The sequence below is a fragment of the Symphalangus syndactylus genome, chromosome 14 (assembly GCF_028878055.3).
Source record: "Symphalangus syndactylus isolate Jambi chromosome 14, NHGRI_mSymSyn1-v2.1_pri, whole genome shotgun sequence".
NCBI classification, from domain to species: Eukaryota; Metazoa; Chordata; class Mammalia; order Primates; family Hylobatidae; genus Symphalangus; species Symphalangus syndactylus.
The window spans coordinates 63,338,387-63,354,659 of record NC_072436.2 but is presented as its reverse complement, the minus strand read 5'-3'; the positions used below and the strand labels follow the sequence as shown (position 1 = coordinate 63,354,659).

At 45.4% G+C, this 16,273-nt stretch overlaps 1 protein-coding gene and 1 pseudogene across 14 annotated transcripts in view; both read right to left on the bottom strand.

Moving 5' to 3' along the window:
- PRPSAP2 (phosphoribosyl pyrophosphate synthetase associated protein 2) overlaps window positions 1-16,273 on the bottom strand; it is a 79,335-nt gene that overhangs the window by 18,534 nt on the left and 44,528 nt on the right. For all 14 annotated transcript variants that reach the window (XM_055243233.2, XM_055243248.2, XM_055243246.2 and 11 more), the window contains one exon: window positions 7,550-7,698. In XM_055243233.2, the coding sequence (XP_055099208.1) occupies window positions 7,550-7,698 (149 nt within the window). The remainder of the gene's footprint in view (window positions 1-7,549; window positions 7,699-16,273) is intronic.
- On the bottom strand, window positions 7,704-15,874 carry LOC134732455 (ran-specific GTPase-activating protein-like; annotated as a pseudogene).

The window sequence follows — 16,273 nt, the reverse complement described above, 5'->3', positions numbered from 1 at the left end:
ACTAAAGAGCTTCTGCACAGCAAAAGAAACTATCATCAGAGTGAACAGGCAACCTACACAATGGGAGAAAATTTTTGCAACCTACTCATCCGACAAAGGGCTAATATCCAGAATCTACAATGAACTCAAACAAATTTACAAGAAAAAAACAAACAACCCCATCAAAAAGTGGGCAGAGGATATGAACAGACACTTCTCAAAAGAAGACATTTATGCAGCCAAAAAACACATGAAGAAATGCTCATCATCACTGGCCATCAGAGAAATGCAAATCAAAACCACAGTGAGATACCATCTCACACTAGTTAGAATGGCCATCATTAAAAAATCAGGAAACAACAGGTGCTGGAGAGGATGTGGAGAAATAGGAACACTTTTACACTGTTGGTGGGACTGTAAACTAGTTCAACCATTGTGGAAGTCAGTGTGGCGATTCCTCAGGGATCTTGAACTAGAAATACCATTTGACCCAGCCATCCCATTACTGGGTATATACCCAAAGGACTATAAATCATGCTGCTATAAAGACACATGCACACGTATGTTTATTGCGGCACTATTCACAATAGCAAAGAGTTGGAACCAACCCAAATGTCCAACAACAATAGACTGGATTAAGAAAATGTGGCACATATACACCATGGAATACTATGCAGCCATAAAAAATGATGAGTTCGTGTCCTTTGTAGGGACATGGATGAAACTGGAAAACATCATTCTCAGTAAACTATCACAAGGACAAAAAACCAAACACCGCATGTTCTCACTCATAGGTGGGAATTGAACAATGAGAACTCATGGACACAGGAAGGGGAACATCACACTCCAGGGACTGTTGTGGGGTGGGGGGAGGGGGGTGGGACAGCATTAGGAGATACACCTAATGCTAAATGACGAGTTAATGGGTGCAGGAAATCAACATGGCACATGGATACATATGTAACAAACCTGCACATTGTGCACATGTACCCTAAAACCCTAAAGTATAATTAAAAAAAAAAAAAAGAAAAAAAAAAAACAAACTAGCCTCTCTCCCATCTTTTCTCCTCAGCGCCCACTTCCCATCAGTCCCCTCCCTTCTCCTCTTCCCCTATTAAGAAGTCATCTCAGCCAGGTGCCTGTAATCCCAGCACACTGGGAGGCCAAGACGGGCGAATCACTTGTGGTCAGGAGTTCGAGACCAGCCTGGCCAACATGGCGAAACCCTGTCTCTACTAAAAAAAAAAAAAAAAAAATACAAAAATTACCTGGGCATGGTGGCATGTACCGGTAGTCCCAGCTACCCAGGAGGCTGAGGCAGGAGAATGGCCTGAACCTGGGAGGCAGAGGTTGCAGTGAGCCATGATTGCACCACTGCACTCCAGGCTGGGCAAAAGAGCATTTCAAAAAAAAAAAAAAAAAATCAACTGTTTTTCCACAGGGGCCTTTTCTGCCCCTCCTGTTCCCCTATTAAGATGCTATATAAGCCCCAAATTCTAACCACTTCAAGTCACATTTTTGTGACTCACACAAGAGTTTAATTACACACATCTGTATGTATGTGATTAAACTGTCTTTCCTCTTCCTCATCTGTCTTTTGCCAGTTTAGTCCATATGCCACCAAACACTGAATCTATGAGGGCAGGGGGTTAGGGTTCTTCCCCAACAACTCAAAGGTGGCATTTTTTTTTTTAATTAAGAAGATGTTATTAAGGCATGGGGAAGTTTCTTAAACACAAAAACAAATTCATGCATAACTCTACCACCCCAACCCAACCCAACTACATTCATTCTTCATATTCCCTCCTGGTCCTTGCATAGACAAAGAGAGTGCTGTGGTCTGAAGATGGTGTCCTCTCAAAATGCTATGTTGGAACTTAATACCCAATGTGATAGTATTAACAGCTGGGGCCTTTGGGAAATGATTAAGTCTCAAGGCCTCTGCCTTCATGAACAGGATTAGTGCCCTTACAGAGAGCTGCCTTGCTCCTTCCACCATCTGAGGACACAGTAACAAGGTGCCACCTCAGGAGCAGAGTGAGCTCTCACCAGACACCAATCTGCTGGTGCCTTGATCCAGGACTTACCAACCTCCAGAACTGTGAGCAATGAATTTCTGTTGTTTATAAATTACCCAGTCTGGCCGGGTGCGGTGGCTCATGCCTGTAATTCCAGCACTTTGGGAGGCTGAGGTGGACGGATCACCTGAAGTCGGGGGTTCGCGACCAGCCTGACCATCATGGAGAAACTCTGTCTCTCCTAAAAATACAAAAATTAGCCAGTCGTGGTGGTGTGCGCCTATAATCCCAGCTACTCGGGAGGCTGAGACAGGAGAATCGCTTGAACCCGGGAGGTGGAGGTGGAAGTTGCGGTGAGCCAAGATCGCGTCATTGCACTCCAGCCTGGGCAACAAGAGCGAAACTCTGTCTCAAAAAAAAAGAAAAATTACCAAGTCTAAGGTATTTTGTTATAGTAGCCTTAACAAACTAAGACAGAAATTGGTACTGAGAAGTGAGTTGCTGCTGTATCAAATACCCACCAATGCAGGAGTGGCTTTGGAACTGGGAAATGGGAAGAGGCTGGAAGAGGAAAAGGCTAGAAAAAGACTGTATTGCTATGTACAGACTGTAAAGGGGAGCTCTGTTTGAGGGTTCTGCTTTGGTTTGGATGTAGTTTGTCTCCATCAAAACTTATGTTAAAAATTTGGGCCAGGCGCGGTGGCTCACACCTGTAATCTCAGCACTTTGGGAGGCTGAGGTAGGCGGATTGCCTGAGCTCAGGAGTTCAACCAGCCTGGGCAACAAGGTGAAACCCCATCTCTACTAAAATACAAAAAATTAGCTGGGCGTGGCGGCATGTACCTGTAGTCCCAGCTACTCAGGAGGCTGAGGCAGAAGAACTGCTTGAACCTGGGAGGTGGAGGTTGCAGTGAGCCAAAATCACGCCACTGCACTCCAGACTGGGCGACAGAGCAAGACTCTGTCTCAAAAAAAAAAAAAAAAAAAAAAAAAATTGATCCCCAGTGTGCACTATTGAGAGGTGGGGCCTAGTGGGAGATGTTTGGGTCACAGAGGTAGATCCTTCATGAATGGATTAATGCCTTCCTATAGGGGCGAGTGAGTTCTTGCTCTCAGGGCACTTAGTTCCCGTGAGAGTAGGTTGTTATAAAAATGAGTTTGGCTTCCCAGACTCTCTCGTTTCCTCTCTTGCCATGTGATCTCTCTGCACCCGCCTGCTCACTTTTCTTCTCCACCATGTTTCAACCCAGTGTGTGGCCCTCACCAGAAACTGCCAGATGTGATGCTATGCTCTTTAACTTCCCACCCTGAAGAACTGTGAGCTAAATAAATGTGTCTTCTTTATAGAATACCCAGTCTTATGTAGTCTGTTACAGGAACACAAAACAGACTAAGACAGGCTCAGAAGAAAACAGCTGTAAAGAAAGCCTCAATCTTCCTAGAAATGATCTAAGTGGTCATGATCACAATGCTAGTAGAAAAACAGACAGTAGACTGGTCATGGTGGCTCACACCTGTAATTTCAGCACTTTGGGAGGCTGAGGTGGAAGGATCACTTTGAGCCCAAGAGTTCAAAACCAACCTGGACAACATGGCAAAACTCCAACTCTACATAAAATACAAAAATTAGCCAGACATGGTGGCACATGCCTGCAGTCCTAGCTACTTGGGAGGCTGAGGTGGGAGGATCGATTGAGCCCAGGAGGTCAAGGCTGCTGTGAGCTGTGATCACACCACTGCACTCCAGCCTGGGCAAGAGAGTGAAATACTGTCTTGAAAAAAAAAAAAAAAATGGTAGGGTGCGGTGGCTCATGTCTGTAATCCCAGCACTTTGGGAGGCTGAGGCAGGCGGACCACTTGAGGTCAGGAGTTTTGAGACCAACCTGGCCAACATGGTGAAATGCCGTCTCTATTAAAAATACAAAAATGAGCCAGGCGTGGTGGTGTGCGCCTGTAGTCCCAGCTACTCGGGAGGCCGAGGCATGAGAATTGCTTGAACCCGGGAGCTGGAGGTTGCAGTGAGCCGAGATTGCACCACTGCATTCCAGCCTGGGTGACAGAGTGAGACTCCATCTCAAAAAAAAAAGGGCAGTGAAATAGAATCTCTGGCAAAAGAGGGTGCATGGCTGCTCTTGACTGCTTATACTAAAATCCAAGAAGATGAATTAAAGATGAGATTTATCATCAAAGGGGAGGTAGAACTTAAATATTTGGAAAATTATCAGCCTGGCCATCTTGTAAAGAATGTAAAAGCAAGGCTGGATGCAATGGCTCAGGCCTATAAGCCCAACAGTTTGGGAGGCCGAGGAGGGAAGATTGCTTGAGCCCAAGAGTTTGTGACCAGCCTAGGCAACAAAGCAAGACCCCGTTTCTACCAAAAAAAAAAAAAAAAAAAATTAGCCAGGCCTGGTGCACACACCTATAGTCCCAGCTACTTGGGAGGCTGAGGTAGGAGAATGGCTTGGGCTGGGGAGGTCGAGGCTGCAGTGAGCTCTGATCGCACCACTGTACTCCAGCCTGGAAAACAGATCAAGACTCTGTCTCAAAAAAAAAAAAAAAGGCAAAAACATGTTCAGGACAGAACTCCAAGGGTGTAGCCAAGCAAACTTTTCTTTTTTCTGTTTTTTTTTTTTTTGAGATGGAGTCTCACTCTGTTGCCATGCTAGAGTACGGTGGCACAGTCTCGGATCTCGGCTCACTGCAACCTCCGACTCCCTGGTTCAAGCGATTCTCCTGCTTCAGCCTCCCGAGTAGTTGGGATTTAAGGCACGAACCACCATGCCCAGCTAATTTTTGTATTTTTTGTAGAGACGGGGTTTCATCATGTTGGCCAGGCTGGTCTTGATCTCCTGACCTGGTGATCAACCTGCCTCGGCCTCCCAAAGTGCTGGGATTACAGGTGTGAGCCACCGCACCCAGCCACCAAGCAAACATTTGATAAGGAGATTAGTATGGATAGAAAGAAGCCAGATGGCCAGGAGTGGTGGCTCACACCTGTAAGCACTTTGGGAGGCTAAGGCGAGTGGATCACTTGAGCTCAGGAGTTCAAGACCAGCCTGGGCAACATGGTAAAACTTTGTCTCTACAAAAAAATACAAAAATTAGCCAGGTGTGGTGGCAAGTGCCTGTAGTTCCAGCTACTCATGAGGCTGAAGTGGGAGGACTGCTTGGGCCCAGGAGGTGAGGCTGCAATGAGCCATGATTGCACAACTGCACTCTAGCCTGGGTGACAGAGACCTTGTCTCAAAAAAAAAGAACCAGATGCTGTTCATCAAGACAGTGACTCAATGACCCCAAAGGCATTTCTGAGATCTTTGTGACTGCCCATCTCATCATAAGCCTAGAATGCCAGGGTCTTAGGGGCAGAACGATTTCAAGGCTCCACTTCCCACATTCCAGAGTACTCCTTACCCACTCCAGCTATAGCTCAAGCAGGCCCAACTATGGCTCGGGCCACCCCTCTGGAAGGCACAGGCAACAAACCACAGTAGTGTCCGTGCAGTGCCATCTCCATAGGGCACAGAGTGAATGAGCTGTGGGGGCACACCTACCTCTACCCAGACTTCAAAGGGTGCCCCAAAGAGTGCCAGGGCCCAAGCAGAGAACTGTCACAGGGGCAGGGCCACCAGAGAGCCCCCACTAGGGCAATGCCCAGTGGAGTCGTGGGGGCAAGACCACCCCAAGACCCAACACTGGTAGAACCACTAGCGTGCAACTCCAGCCCGAGAGATGCAGGCATGAGACTCCAATGACTGAGAGCTGCTGCATGGGCTGCTCCCAGCAAAGCTGTGGGAGTGGGGCCATCCAGAGCTTTGCAGGACCAACCCCTGCCCCAGTTTCTGTGGAAGGCGGGGCTTTGAGTCAACTTAAGCCTTAAGATTTAATGTTGTTTGTCTGGTTGGGTTTTAGACTTGGTCAGGACTTGTCACTCCTTTCTTCCTTCCTACTTCTCCCTTTTGGTCTCAAACTCCTGGCCTCAAGCAACCCTCCCACCTTGGCCACCCAAAACGCTGGGATTACAAGCGTGAACCACCACACTGGGACTCACTTCTCCTTTTTGGAATGGGAATGTCCATCCAATGTCTGTCCCACCATTGCCATTTTGGAAGCATACAACCTGTTTGATTTCACAGGCTCACAGCCGGAGAGAAATGTGCCTCAGAGTGAATCCCAGAGCTGGAGTCTTACCCATATTTGATTTAGATGATATTTAGATGGGACTTTGGACTTCAGACTTTTGAGGTGATGCTGAAATTAAGTTAAGACTTACACGGAGTTAACATTTTGGGGGCTATTAGGATAGAATGAATGTATTTTGCATGTAAGATGAACATGAATTTTGAGGGGCCGGGGCAAAATGCTATGGTCTGAATTTTTGTGTCCTTCCAAATTCATGCTGGAACCCACTGTGGTGGTATGAAGAGGTAGGGCTTTTAGGAGGTGACTAGTTTGTTAGGACTCTGCTCTACGAAGGGGGTCAGTGCCCTTGTCAGACAGGCTTGAGGGAGTCTTCCACCTTTCTCCACCATACGAGGATGCAGTAAGAAGGTACTATCTATGAGGAACAGGCCCTCAACAGACACCAAATCTGCTGGCGCCTTTATCTTTTTTTTTTTTTGAGATGGAGTTTCACTCTTGTTGCCCAGGCTGGAGTGCAATGGCGTGATCTTGGCTCACCACAACCTCTGTCTCCCGGGTTCAAGCGATTCTCCTGCCTCAGCCTCCCGAGAAGTTGGGATTACAGGCATGCACCACCACGCTTGGCTAATTTTGTATTTTTAGTAGAGAGGGGGTTTCTCCATGTTGATCAGGCTGGTCTCGAACTCCTGACCTCAGGTGATCTACCCGCCTCGGCCTCCCAAAATGCTGGGATTACAGGTGTGAGCCACCGTGCCCGGCCCATCACGAGGTCAGTGCTGGTGCCTTTATCTCGACCTTCACAGCCTCTAGAACTGCGAGCAATAAATTTCTGTTGTTTATATTACCCAGTCTAAGGTATTTCATCATAGCAGCCTGAACTAAGACAAATAGGTATACAATCTTGTATTCTGCCTTGTTCATATATATTCTATAGATTTTTCTCGTTTCCAGATAGTCTTGATTATTTCAAAGGGCTGCATAATTAGCTGTACTGACACAATATAATTTACCAAGCCCTACCCTCTGGTAAACCATTTAAACCTTTCTAATATTTTGCATTAAAAACAACATCACAGTCAATAACTTTGTATATAAAAAGCTTTTTGCTTATGTTAAACTACACTCTAGTATATATTGCTGAATGAATGAATGGACTTCCCTGAAGCATCCGAACTGTCTCAATAGTCCAAACATTTTCACAGGTCTTGCAAAGAAGGACAGACTGCTTCTAAACGGCCCTACAATTTACAAGGTAATCAGAAATGCATTCGCTATTACCTGGCCAAGAAAAGTGTTAATGAGTTTTTGCCAACTTAAAAAAAAACAAAGAATGAGGAAAAAAACCACACATATAACAGTGTAGTCAGCCTTAAAATCAGAGGAAAGTGGGAAAAAGGCAGTAGCACACTTACTGGGGATCTCCAGGCTGGGGTGGATAGCAGCCACACTTCTGACCATGGGTGGGGAATGCCGTCCATCCACCAAGTCCGACTCAGCATCCTGCGCCTCTCCATGAATCACTGCAATTCCCAGACGCAGGCGCTCAGCAAAAGACTGTGCCCTGAGGGAAAACACCAGACACAAGCTCAAAACTCATGCAGCCCTTGGTTCTGCTAATGCCTAGGGGACAAAACATTAAGAGAACATAAGTAGAATGTTGTCTCCCAAAGGACTAAAGAAAAGAGAGAATAAAACAGCCTCAGACTCTTAGAAACCAGGACTAACTGTAGAGACCCCACATGCCAAACACTTCCCTCTGCAGCAGCACCAAAGAACAGCAGCGGCCTGGCCTGGTCTGCAAGCCACTGGCTGGGAGAGCCTGACTGAGTGAAGGAACCTCCGCTTAGCTCTCTCTCACCTGAAGCTGCTAATTCTACCTGCCTGCCTACCTACCAGTGAGAACCAACTACATGGGGCAAAGGGCATAAAATGCTCACCAAAGTATCAAGCACAAATTTCTTAATAGTTTTAGGGGGGTAAAACCGAGATACAAGAAACTGTGCATATCTAAAGTATATAATTTCATGAGATCTGAAGGCTGTATGTGCCCATATAAGCATTAGCACAATCAAGACAAGGAACGTTATCACCTCAAGCATCTCCTTCTGCCCCTTAGTGATTTTTCCTTCTGGCCCCAGGCAACGGCTGATCTGCTTTCTGTCACCATAGTTTCACCCATCTAGAATTTCATGTAAGTGAAATCATAAAGTTGCCTTTTTTTGTCTGATCTTTTTTTTTGAGATGGAGTCTTGCTCTGTCGCCCAGACTGAAGTGTGGTGGCAGGATTTCTCAGCTCACTGCAACCTCTGCCTCCCGGGTTCAAGTGATTCTCCTGCCTCAGCCTCTCATATAGCTGGAACGACAGTCATGCATCACCACATCTGGCTAATTTTTTTGTATTTTTAGTAGAGATGGGGTTTTATCATGTTGGCCAGACTGGTCTCGAACCCCTGACCTCAAATGATCCACCCACCTTGACCTCCCAAAGTGCTGGGATTACAGGTGTGAGCCACTGCGCCTGGCCATTTTGTCTTATTTTACGCAGCACATGTTTTGGAGATTCATCCATGGAATAACATATCAATAGTTCATTCCCTTTCATTGCTGAGTAATATTCTGCTGGGTGAATATATCACAGTGTATCCATTTATGTATTGCTGAGCCTTCTGGTTGTTTCTAGTTTTTGGCTGTCACAAAGCTGCTGTGAACATTCATACACAGATCTCTGTATGGGCACATGCTTTCTTTCCTTCTTTCTTTTTCTTCTGAGACAGTCTCACTCTGTTGCCCAGGCTGGAGTGCAGTGGTGTGAACCTCCACCTCCCAGGTTCAAGCTATTCTCCTGCCTCAGCCTCCCAAGTAGCTGGGATTACAGGCACGTGCCACCACGCCTGGCTAATTTTTGTATTTTTTGTAGAGACGGGGTTTTGTCATGTTGGCCAGGCTGGTCTTCAACTCCTGACCTCAGGTGATCTGCCCACCTCGGCCTCCCAAAGTGCTGGAATTACGCGCCCAGCCACATGCTTTCTTATCTCCTGATAAATTCCTAAGAGTGGAATGGCTGGATCATATAGTAGGTGTATATTTAACTCTTTATAAAAAGGCCACACAGGCCGGGTGCGGTGGCTCACGCCTGTAATCCCAGCACTTTGGGAGGCTGAGGTGGGTGGATCACAAGGTCAGGAGATTGAGACCATCCTGGCTAACACGGTGAAACCCTGTCGCTACTAAAAAAATACAAAAAAATTAGCCAGGTTGGGTGGCGGGCACCTGTAAACCCAGCTACTCAGGAGGCTGAGGCAGGAGAATGGCGTGAACCCGGAAGGCAGAGCTCGCAGTGAGTGGAGATAGTGCCACTGCACTCCAGCCTGGGCGACACAGCGAGACTCTGTCTCAAAAAAAAAAAGCCACACTGTTTTCCAAAGTGGTTATACCATATGACAGTCCCATGAGCAGAGCATGAGAGATCCAGTTCCTCCACATCTTCACCAACACCTGGTACGGTAGGTAATTTGTGTCTTGTTTTCTCCTGACCAGTCTGGATAAAGGTTTATCAATTGCACTGATTTTCTCAAAGAGTCAGCTTTTTAGCTTTTTTCTGGTTTTTGTTTTCTATTTCACTGATTTATGCTGTAATCTTTTTTTTTGAAGGTTGAATTTAGTTCTTTATATAACATCCCTTGTAAAAACAAAACAGAATAAAAACAAACCGAAAAGGAGGGGCAGGGTAAAATTTGAAAAGGAAAGGAAACGGAGGAAAAGGAAATAAAATAAGACGATTTATTGCTTCTCCTCAGCATCCTCCTTGGTCTCCTCCTCCACCAAAAGAGCTTCTAGCTTTTCCGCCACTTTTTTGGCATGATCACTTTTGCCCGATCCTTTCTTTTCTCTCCGATCTCTTTCTTCCATTCTTCAAACTTTGTTTTGAACTTCTGTGCATTCTCAACATTCAGGAAGTGGATGGCCAGCAACTCTGGCTTGGGGCACTCGTTGGTGAAGTCAGCGTGGGTGTTCCAGACCCAGGCATGGTCACTACCCACACTGGGCTTCAGCTCCATTATCAGCGTGAAGTAGTGGTTAGCACAGATCTTCAGGGTCTTGTTCCTCCGCATAAGGAGGCGGATGGTCCCTTTCTCCTTGTGTTTCAGGAGCTTGACGTTGCCGGCGCCTCACTCCTTCCATTCTGGGAGATCCTCCTCTGAGGCAAATCAGAACAGTTTCATCTGCATTTTTAAATGTTCTTCATCTTCCTCCAGCGTTTTAATTTCTTGCTCAGGAAAAGAAACTATTGGCTCAAACTGAGGGTCATGGTTGGACTCATCTGCATTCTCAGTGGAAGTACCATGGTCCTCATGAGTGTCCTTGGCGTGCTGCGAAAGCGGCAGCTCAGCTGAGTGGGTCATCGCTGGCTTCAAGGCCTCCTGTCGCTGGCTCCGTGGCCTCTTGCGGGAGCTTCTTCCCTCTGCATCTGGCTTTTTTTTTGTTGAGATGGAGTCTTGCTCTGTCGCCCAGGCTGGAGTGCAGTGGCATGATCTTGGCTAGTGTGGTGGCATGATCTCAGCTCACTGCAGCCTCTGCCTCTGTATCAAGTGATTCTCCTGTCTCAGCCTCCCGAGTAGCTGGGACTACAGGTGTGTGCCACCACGGCCGGCTAATTTTTTATTTTTAGTAGAGATGGTGTTTCATCACGTTGGCCAGGCTGGTCTCGAACTCCCAACCTTACGTAATCTGCCGGCCTTGGCCTCCCAAAGTGTTGGGAATACAGGCATGAACCACCGCGCCTGGCCTGTGTCTTCATTTTCATTTAGTTCTAAATACTTTGTAATTTCACTGTTGACTTCTTCTTTCACCTATGGGTTATCTAAAAGTATGTTATTTAGTTACTAAATATTCAGGACGTTTCCAAAGATACTTCTGTTATTAGAATTATTCTTAATTCCAGTGTGGTCAGAGAATATATTTTGTATGGCTTGCATAATTATAAATTTGGGGCTTATTTTATGGCTCTCAAGAATATGATCTATCTTTGTAAGTGTTTATACTAAAAAAGAACTACATTTTGCTCTCCCTGGATGGTGTGCTATGACTGTCAGTCAGATCCAGCAGGCGGAAGGGGTTGTTCAAGTCTCCTGCATCCTTACTGATTTTCAGTCTCCTTATTCTATCAATTACTAAGAGAAGAATAATGAAATCACTATCATTATGGATATATCTATTTCTCCTTGCAGTTATCAGTGTTTGCTTCACATACTTTGAAACACCGTCATTTAGTTTATAAATGTTTAGAACTGTTTTGTCCTCTTGAAGAACTGACCCCTTTATCATTAGGAAAATACCTTCTTCAACCGTGGCAAAATTATTTGCCTTGATTTGTCTGATATCAATACAGCCACTCCTGATTCCTGGGGGCCATGCTGAGTCTTACTCTTTTTTCCATCCTCAGCAGCTAATGCATGGTAAATGTTCAAGTGTTTAAGAATCCAACAAGTTCTCGCAGTCTTGGCTTACCAGCACCAAAAATTCAAAACAAGTTCTTAACTAACTGCTCATAAGAATTACTAAAAACAAAAAAATTAAGGATTATACTGAATCTTACTAGTACTATCTATACTAGATACAGCCAAGGCATTTACATGACATATGAAGAGCAGGGCACTAGAAAATACTAAATACTATTAGTATGTAGACTCTTATGAGCTGTTAGAAATTTCACATCAACCAGGTTTCCTATATGCACTACACAACGAAGGAAAGCTTTGCTACAGTGTTAGCAATTATTTCAAGAAATTTAAATTTGGCTGGGCATGGCAGCTCACGCCTGTAATCCCAGCACTTTGGGAGGCTGAGGCGGGCAGATCACTTGGGACAAGGAGTTCAAGACCAGCCTGGCCAACATGGTGAAACTCCATCTCTACTGAAAAATGAACAAACAAACAAAAAATTCATGCTTAAATCATCCTATTTTCAATATACTTTTTAAAGCTGGGTAACGGCTCACACCTGTAATCCCAGCACTTTGAGACGAAGGCAGAATGGCTTGAGCCCAGGGGTTTGAGACCAGCCTGGGCAACATAGGGAGACCTCGTCTCTACAAAAATAAAAAAAAATTAGCTGGCCCAGGCACAGTGACTCATGCCTGTAATCCCAGCACTTTGGGAGGCCGAGGCGGGTAGATTGCAAGGTCAAGAGATCGAGACTATCCTGGCCAACATGATGAAACCCTGTCTCTACTAAAAATACAAAAAATAGCTGGGTGTGGTGGCACGTGCCTGTAGTCCCAGCTACTTGGGAGGCTGAGGCAGGAGAACTGCTTGAACCTGGGAGGCAGAAGTTGCAGTAGGCCAAGACTGGATTGTGCCACCAAACTCCAGGCTGGGGGACACAGCAAGACTCCGTCTCAAAAAAAAAAAAAAAATTAGCTGGGTATGGTAGTGCATGCCTGTTGTCTCAGCTACTTGGGAGGAGGCTGAGGTGGGAGAATCACTTGAGCCCAGAAGGTCAAGGCTGCAGTGAGCTATAATTGCACCACTGCACTCCTGCCTGGGCAACAGAGAAAGACCCTGTCTCAAATAAATAAACAAACAAACAAACAATCTCAGACACACGTAAGTAAACATTTATTGGTCTGGTCCTGTCTATAAGGAATGTAATTTATATTTCCAAGGAAAAGATGATAAACCTTCACAGGAGCAAGACTGTTCAGGTCAAAAACAGTGAAGTCAGTAAAATATATTTATCTACGTGTGTGTAAGACAGAATATTTGTCCTTAAGGAAAAGAGGGAGCATCATAAACACGTAATATTTTAATAACATTTGATAAATATCCCAAGATGTAAGATTTAGTATTCATATAACTTTGAATTCATCCTTACAAAAAAAATCAAAATAGTTTTTAAAAAATTATCAAGAGAGTGGCCAGGAGCAGTGGCTCACGCCTGTAATCCCAGCACTTTGGAGGCCGAGGCGGGCAGATCACCTGACGTTGGGAGTTTGGGGCCAGCCTGACCAACATGGAGAAACCCTGTCTCTACTAAAAACACAAACAAATTAGCCAGGTGTGGTGGCACATGCCTGTAATCCCCAGCTACTCGGGAGGCTGAGGCGGGAGAATCACCTGAACCCGGGAGGCGGAGGTTGCGGTGAGCCGAGATCGCGCCATTGCACTCTAGCTTGGGCAACAAGAGCGAAACTCCGTCTCAAAAAAAAAAAAAACTCTCAAGAGAAAAAAATTTCAGACAGAACAACGGGGCAGAGTCTTCAAAAGAGTTGGCATCACGTAGATTATTAGTTCCTCCTTGAAATTCAAGATTGGCTTTGCAAACAAATTGGTACCAAATGACTGACCTATTAGTTATCCTCTAAGGAAGTCTTTTCCATCTGGGATCTGTGGAGGTTTGCCAATTCCTAGAATAATATTTAAATTATACCAACCTCTACCAAACACAATGCTCTTAAGATAAATAAAATCATGGCCGGGTGCGATGGCTCACACTTGTAATCCCAGCACTTTGGGAGGCCAAGGCAGGTGGATCACCTGAGGTCAGGAGTTCGAGACCAGCCTGGCCAACGTGGTGAAACCCCGTCTCTACTAAAAATACAAAAAAATTAGCCAGGCATGGTGGCAGGCACCTGTAATCTCAGCTAATCGGGAGGCTAAGACAGGAGAATTGCGAAAACCTGGGAGGTTAAGGTTGCAGTGAGCCGAGATCGTGCCATTGCACGCTAGCCCAGGCGACAACAGCAAGACCCTGTCTCAAAAAAAAAATAAGTAAAATAAAAAATAAATAAAATTATTACCTGCACAGCAATGGGAGTTTCTGGATACTCCATATAACTTAATCAGATACTTTGCATTCCCATCTGATTCTAAAATCAATCAAGATGGTTTCTCTGTGTCATTTTGTTTCATGCACTGACAGTCAGAGAGGAAGTCTAAAGCAACTTGATCCTGATTGTACGATAATGAGAGTTAATTTACATCATGGGTGAGAAAGAGCAAGACACAGGGCCTCAGCTATCCTTTTGTTTCGTATTCACTCAGTTATTCAGAGAAAACAATTTCAATTTCAAACAACTCATTCAAGCAAGTTCTGTTCCTTACAAAAGCAACACTTTCTCTGATGATCCCTTTTAGTCAAAACAACTGCTCATTGTCAAACAACTCTAAAACAATAGCTCTGCACTTAGACCTATTCATCAATAATTTCAGGATTCTAAAGGCACTAACCATTAAATGCAGTGGCTCACACCTGTAATCCCAACACTTTGTTTGGGAGGCCGAGGAGGGCAGATCATTTGAGGTCAGGAGTTCGAGACCAGCCTTACCAGCATGGTGAAACCCCATGTCTACCCAAAATATAAAAATTAGCTGGGCATGGTGGCGCATGTCTGTAATCCCAGCTACTTGGGAGGCTGAGGCAAGAGAATCACTTGAATCCAGGAGGTGGAGGTTGTAGTGAGCTGAGATCACACCACTGCACTCCAGACTGGGCGACAGAGGGAGACCCTGTCTCAAAAAATAAATAAATAAAGGCACTAACCACCACCATTCTACATAATGGTATTTAATTTATAAAGTCCTTCAGTAAGTTCTTTGATGCTTATTAACTCTGTAAGATAAGCCAAGTAGGTGTTATCCCCAGGAAACTGAGGCTTGGAGAGACAGCCTTGACCAAGGTTCTCACAAAGACTGGCTAAGGCACAAGTGGAAGCCCATGTCTTGGACTGCTAATTTAATACCTTCCTGACTGATAAAAGTCAGCCCCAGTCTGACTTCTACATTGATTACAGCTATTTTCTAAGGTTGGCTGCCAAATGAAAAACTTGGAGGAGGGAAGTAGAAATAATCAAATCAGAATTGGCATGTGCTGAGCCAGAAAGTGCCATCTCCTGCTCGAAGTCTGGATGAATGTGTTTATCGGGACATTAGAACACAAGAAAATCACCACCACATAGCTATGGGATATGAGACAGCTAGAACTGACTTTACTGTGTTGATGCCATGTCAACAGAGCTCTTGCTCACAATACCTTTTTATTTTATTTTGTTTTTTTGAGACAGGGTCTGGCTGTCACCCAGGCTGGAGTGCAGTGGTGTGATCTCACCTCACTGCAACCTCCACCTACCGGGCTGAAGTGATCCTCCCACCTCAGCCTCTTGAGTAGCTGGGACTACAGGCACACGCCACCACACCCGGCTAATTTTCGTATTTTTGGTAGAGACGGGGTTTCACCTGTTGCCCAGGCTGTTCTTGAACTCCTGGACTCAAACGATCTTCCAACCTCAGCCTCCCAAAGTGCTGGGATTACAGGCGTGAGCCATCGAGCCTGGCCCACTCACAATACCTTAAACTCACAGACCAAACTCCTAAGCCTTGACTGTGTTATTTTACTACCTGTTCCATATAAAACTGAGCCTTTTGTAGCACTCATCTCCATACTGAAACACACATTCATTCATTCATTCATTCATTTATTTGATGGAGTTTTGCTCTTGTTGCCTAGGCTGGAGTGCAATGGCACGATCTGGGCTCACTGCAACCTCCGCCTCCTGGGTTCAAGCAATTCTCCTGACCTCAGGAGATCCACCCACCTTGGCCTCCCAAAGTGCTGGGATTACAGGCGTGAGCCAATGCGTCCAGCCTCTAAAATATTCATTTAATGTAGTATGATCTATGTGGATTCAATTACTGAAACTGGGAGAAAAAGAGACTGGGTCTTTCGTTCCAATCTACCCAACTGACCTACCAGTCAAAGAGCACGTGAGGGCAGTCTGCAAGTGCCATGGGAACACAGCCCTGCCTGCACTGGTCACCACCACATCCACAATGGCTGGCACAGCAGCACTCAAATATGTACTCGGTAAAGACTGAGTGGAGAGGGGCAAGTCAATTTCTTTCTTTTTTTTTTTTTTTTGAGATGGAGTTTTGTTCTTGTTGCCCAGGCTGCAGTACAATGGTGCCATCCTGACTAATTGCAACCTCTGCCACCCGGGTTCAAGCAATTCTCCTGCCTCAGCCTCCCAAGTAGCTGGGATTACAGGCGTGCGCCACCATGCCCCACTAATTTTGTATTTTTTTAGTAGAGACAGGGCTTCACTAAGTTGGTCAGGCTGGTCTCAAACTCCTGACCTCAAG